The 6,000-nt window shown below is 37.9% G+C and overlaps 1 protein-coding gene across 1 annotated transcript in view; it reads left to right on the plus strand.

Moving 5' to 3' along the window:
- Positions 1-6,000, plus strand: part of LOC109231304 — a 56,161-nt gene that overhangs the window by 29,188 nt on the left and 20,973 nt on the right. The window contains exons 22-25 of the mRNA XM_019396931.1: positions 515-667; positions 1,107-1,154; positions 1,622-1,729; positions 2,605-2,679. Coding sequence (XP_019252476.1) covers positions 515-667; positions 1,107-1,154; positions 1,622-1,729; positions 2,605-2,679 — 384 coding nt within the window. The remainder of the gene's footprint in view (positions 1-514; positions 668-1,106; positions 1,155-1,621; positions 1,730-2,604; positions 2,680-6,000) is intronic.

Raw genomic sequence — 6,000 nt, forward strand, 5'->3', positions numbered from 1 at the left:
GAGTTGCTATTTCTGTTTTGTCAGCAGCCTTAAGCTTTTAGGCAAGTCATGTTATAAATGAGAATTGCAGTTTCTGGACTTAGAATTTATTTGACAAAAAATAACAAAACGCTTTATAAATATTTCCTTAATTTTATATGTTAAGTTAAAAGTTAAAAGTTAATCAACTAGATGAATTAGGATAGCAACTTATGGTAATTTAAAAGGGTGTTTGGGGGGGAGGTTATCTATTTAAATTGGAGAACCTAATAGTTACAGTGAGTTGTTGATCCAATGCATCTTATAAGCGACTGACGCTTCATGCTTTCTGTTTTATTTCTCTTTGTTTTCTATTCTTAGCTAATCGTTGGAGAATAAGTAGTACAACTTACACCAAGGTTATTGTTCTTTAGCTTCTGTAGACAGTATTTAATGTTAGAGTATACTGGCTCCCCCCACCCCCCCTCCACCCCCATAATGTCCTAACATTCAAATAGTTTCTGATGTGAGTGATCCTATGCTGGCTTTGTACCAGGAATTCATCAACACAGAGCTCTATGCACGTGTATCAGTGGCAGTTATGTTCTATGGACTTGCAGAGATAGCCAGTATGTGCAATGAAGATAGAAACGATAGTGCTGCTCTTGTATCTGGCAAAATGTTCCTACTGGAACTTCTCAATTCTGTGGTATTGGATTCTGCTCTTGTCATCCTTGCTGAACCCCCCCTCACCCCCACCCCACCCCCACAAAAAAAAAAAAAACCCAAAATCCCCCCCAACCCAAACAAAAGAAAAGCAAACTCTTACAAATGAAGGGGGTTAAAATTTTAGGTATATTTTTTTCAGCTAACTGTTGCACCAAATATTTGGTTTTGGTATAAACTTATAACTGAATGCTTAATTCAAGAATATGTCAACTTATACAGTAACCACTTGTGTATTTGGATATCATTATATGGATAAGAAATTATGCATTTATGCTTAAGTATGTCATGTTAAGTACCTGGCTCCCGATACTACACAACTATGTTCGTAACAAGCGCACCTGAATTTTTGTACACTCATTGTTGACTATGCTCCACGTAACTTGTTTGTGGAGATACCAACTTCTAGATTGTTTATGCAGGTGAATGACAAGGATCTAGCTAAAGAGTTGTGCAAAAAGTACAGTGCGGTAAGTACTTTGGTTCACAGCTCTTCCTCTCTGTTATAAGCTTAAGGAACCAAAGATAGGAGATGGCCAAGGTCTTCTGGTTTTTCCTATAAGCATTCTAGTTCTTGTGATTTTTCTTAGATGCATGTATTCTGCTTTTGGTTATAAATTCTCTAGTTCTAGGAGTTCACTGAAGGGCTCTATTGATATTTATCTGAGTTAGAGGGACGTCTTTTATTACTGGTGTAAATTATCTCTTTTAATGGTTAAGTGCCATAATCTAAGACTAACACGTGTCCGAGCTGCTCCTTATTTCTGTTTTCTTCTCTAAATTTGTGTAGCTTTTCTTAACTAATGCTGTGATTAGCCCTTATCCTTTTTTGGTTTTTGCTCAAATATGTAATTATTCCAGTAATTCCTTAGTGCTGTTTTTATAATACAGTTACCTTTCTCTCAAAAAGGCCCTTATCTTTCCTCTTCCTGGGCAGATTCATAGGCGCAAAGTTCGTGCATGGCAGATGATATGCATTTTGTCACGGTTTATTGATCAAGATATAGTCCAGCAAGTTACCCATAACTTGCATGTATCTCTCTATGTAAGAACCTCTGCATGGCAATCTATTATTTGTTCTTTTCTGATTGACTGTTATCGCCACCAGGAAGAAGGAAAAGAAGGAGCCCAATTTTGCTTACCAGTTGTCTTGGGATAAAAACATTACTGGATTTGCATAACTCTGGGTTTGGAGATGTTTGTGCTAGATATTCATAGATGTCTTCAACTACCCTTTCTAATTGCACACTATTTCTTTTCCACTGAAATTTTGGAAGTTGCTAGCTATTCTACATAGCTCTATACTACACCTTGGGCATCTCATTTATTGGGTATTCGAGAATTTTTTAAGCACATCGACAAATAAGAAATAGACAAGTTTCTATTGGATACCAACATTGTGGTATAGCTACCAGATGAGCAGTAATAATGACAATTATTCTTGTTATAATATTTTTGCAATAAATACATTATTTATAGGGTGCTCGAAGTCGAGCTATAGTGGTAAATTTTCATAAGATTTGGATGACTATCCACTAACTGTCGCATGGAGTATCTGGAAAGAATGAAATGGGAGATGCTTTGAAGAGAAAAGGAAGTGATTCATGCTGTTAAATAACATAGAATTTGCCCTTCCCAAACCCCATTCTTTTTCCCCTCCCTCCGCAAAAAAGAACAAAAGGAAAAAAAGGAAAAGAAAAAGGATTCGACTCAGGTAGTGTTAGGTCAAAATTCTCAAGGGTTTCATTAGCATCTGCTGCTTCATGCAATATATAGAGTTTTGTGACATATTTGTACATGAAAGCCAATATCTCTTTTTGGGTGATGGATATAGTGTCCATATGTGCTCAAGTGATTGACGTCTATATCGAGCAGTTCCATTGCTGATCCTAATGACTCTGACTGTTCTTTTCCATGTAGAGAAATAATTTCCCTTCGGTTCGGCAGTATTTGGAAACTTTAGCGATCCATGTCTACTTGAACTTCCCGTTGCTGGTATGGAATTCTCTGATAAATTCACCTTTTTTGTTCTATTCATAAGATTGGATTTTTCTGTGTTGTGCCATTTGACGTTTTGATATTTTGGGTGATGATTAGGGTTTATTTTTCCTTATTATGTAGTATTCTCTTTTTCCCTGAAGTTTATTTTTTATTCTCTTCATGTTTTTGTTTTGTTTTCTCTTTCTATATCCACGAATTTCTGAATATGTGAATATCCTGGGCGAGTAATTATTCTAATGTTTTAAATGTTCCTTCTTTCTGCCAGCAAGGAAAATTAAGTGCAACGTGTTATAATAAATAAGCTTTTCCCTCAAGGTTAAGATATCTTGCTGTTTCTATTCCTTTTTCTTGAGGAAAATTCAATTTTGGTCCCTTTATTAACTTTGTTTGCTCTATCTGTCTCTTATTATTATACTTAAGCTTTAAGCTATTGAACTTTTAAGATTTGTCCAACTTTAAATGTAACTAACTAATTGGGCATTGACCAGTTAAGAGCCCTTTTAATTGGCACGTACGTCTTTTAGGTAAAGGGAATAGTGGTTTGCATAGGCGCGTGACATAAGTGATGACACTAGAAATGAATAAGTCTACCCAAAGGTGGCACACAGAAACCACATAGTTATGGGTTAACAGAGCTGTTAGAGTTAGCTAATTCCATTCGAGATTGAATTAGATTTGCAAAATTTGATAAAAGTAAAGGTTAAATGTGCGAGATGGATAAGGTTGGGACACAAGTGCTAATATAGCAGAATTTAGGGACTAAAATTGCATTTCCTCTTTTCTGGCTATGTTGATCCATAAAGATGTGAAGCCTTTGAGGATTAAAAGATATGAAGACTTTTCTGGCTATGTTGATAGGAAAAGAAGATTCAGTCTGCATTAGTGGGGAAAGGAACTGAAACCCAGCTAAGTTGCTCAGACACGAGTGCGGGTGTTCGACACGGGTGCGGATCTATAGGTCGGATTCTTCGAGATGTAAATTCTAAGAGGGATACGGATCCTAGTACAGATACGGGTGCGGGGATCCGGTTAAAAGTAATTCAAAAAAATATAAATATATCAATTTTGTGAAATACTTAATGTATAGCTTGTAAAGTATAGATTTCTTTTTTATTTTCAAGTTGTAGATAAGTAAATGATTGATTTGCTACATAAAGTATGCTATTTTCTTTAAATATACCCTAGTTTTGGTTCTGATTTCGGAAATCAAAATTGTATCTCGTCTCGAATTTTTTCATCCGTCGTGGTCAAAATACCCAAAATTGTTTGACTAGATCCGGTACGGATTCCATACCCACACCCATACTAGTGTCGTGCCGACACGATGCGGCACCTAAATTGCCTTGTCGGGGCAACTTAGAAACCCAGGATGGACTAGATGTCTTATGCTAGCTGGTTTTGCAGCATCAACAAGAATACAGTTACTCATTTTTGCTAAAAAAGAAATCTACAGTTACTCTTGAAGCACAATAAAAAACCCACATTTTGCCGCTCTAATGCAATTGACATGCAGCAAATGTTGAACTATCTTTACATGTTAGTGTGGCATGAGAATTGTGTTGGTGAGAGGTAGCATGTACCCGGTGGAATTAGTCGAGATGCTCGCAAGCTGGCCCAGAGACTCCCATCATTGGAAAAAAAAATGTTTGTGTGGCATGGAATTACCCAATCATTGCCGACTGCCGAGAAAACAATGCTCCATAACATTTTACCTTACTCTTTTCTTCCCGAACCTAAATACTTCAATTCAGGCCAGTTGATCTAGAAATAGCTGGAATGCTGAAGCGTCTCTATATTACCAATAGGATCCCTTCTACAATCACGGGAAAAGAGTGTGTGAGGAAGCACGAGAGAAAATATATTATTGAATAATTATGACAATGATACACTTAGCCCTATATATACAATGAAACTAACACTCCCCTCAAGCTGGTGCATATAAATCATATGTACCGAGCTTGTTACATATATAACTAATACGAGGACCCGTGAGGGACTTGGTGAAAATATCAGCAAGCTGATCATTTGACTTTACAAATTTTGTAGCAATATCTCCCGAGAGTATCTTTTCTCTAACAAAGTGACAGTCAATCTCGATGTGTTTAGTTATCTCATGGAACACTAGATTTGACGCAATATGAAGAGCAGCTTGATTATCACACACAAGTCCCATCTGACTAATCTCACCAAATTTCAACTCCTTGAGCAACTGTTTGATCCAAATTAGCTCACATGTGGCCATAGCCATTGCTCGATATTCTGCTTCTGCACTAGACCGAGCAACCACATTCTGTTTCTTGCTCTTCCAAGACACCAAATTACCTCCTACTAAGACACAATATCCAGACGTAGAACGTATATCAGAAGGTGATCTTGCCCAATCAGCATCTGAGTATCCAACGATCTGCTCATGGCCTTGATCTTCAAACAATAAGCCTTTGCGTGGAGCTGATTTTATATACCGAAGAATGCGGACAACTGCATCCCAATGACTATCACATGGAGAATCCATAAACTGACTCACAACACTCATAGGAAAGGAAATGTCAGGTCTAGTCACTGTGAGGTAATTTAATTTACCAACCAACCGCCTATATCTTGCAGGATCGCTAAGAGGCTCCCCCTGTCCTGGCAGAAGTTTAGAATTCGTATCCATCGGAGTGTCAACAGGTCTACAACCTGTCATTCCTATTTCCTCAAGAATATCTAAGGCATACTTCCGTTGTGAGATCACAATACCTGAGCTAGACTGAGCGACCTCAATACCCTGAAAATACTTTAATCTGCCCAGATCCTTAGTCTGAAAGTGCTGAAAGAGATGTTGCTTCAACTTACTAATACCATCCTGATCATTGCCGGTAATAACAATATCGTCAACATAAACGACCAGATAAATACAGAGATTTGAAGCAGAATGTCGATAAAATACAGAGTGATCAGCTTCTCTACGAGTCATGCCAAACTCCTGAATAACTGTGCTGAACTTACCAAACCAGGCTCGAGGAGACTGTTTTAGACCATAGAGGGACCGACGCAACCGACATACAAGGCCACTAGACTCCCCCTGAGCAACAAAACCAGGTGGTTACTCCATATAAACCTCATCCTCAAGGTCACCGTGAAGAAAAGCATTCTTAATGTCCAACTGATAGAGAGGCCAATGGCGAACAGCAGCCATGGATAGAAAAAGGCGGACTGATGCAATTTTAGCCACGGGAGAGAAAGTATCACTGTAATCGAGTCCAAATATCTGAGTATATCCTTTGCAACAAGACGAGCCTTAAGTCGATCAACCTGGCCATCTGGACCAACTTT

The sequence above is a fragment of the Nicotiana attenuata genome, chromosome 8, assembly GCF_001879085.1.
Source record: "Nicotiana attenuata strain UT chromosome 8, NIATTr2, whole genome shotgun sequence".
NCBI lineage: Eukaryota > Viridiplantae > Streptophyta > Magnoliopsida > Solanales > Solanaceae > Nicotiana > Nicotiana attenuata.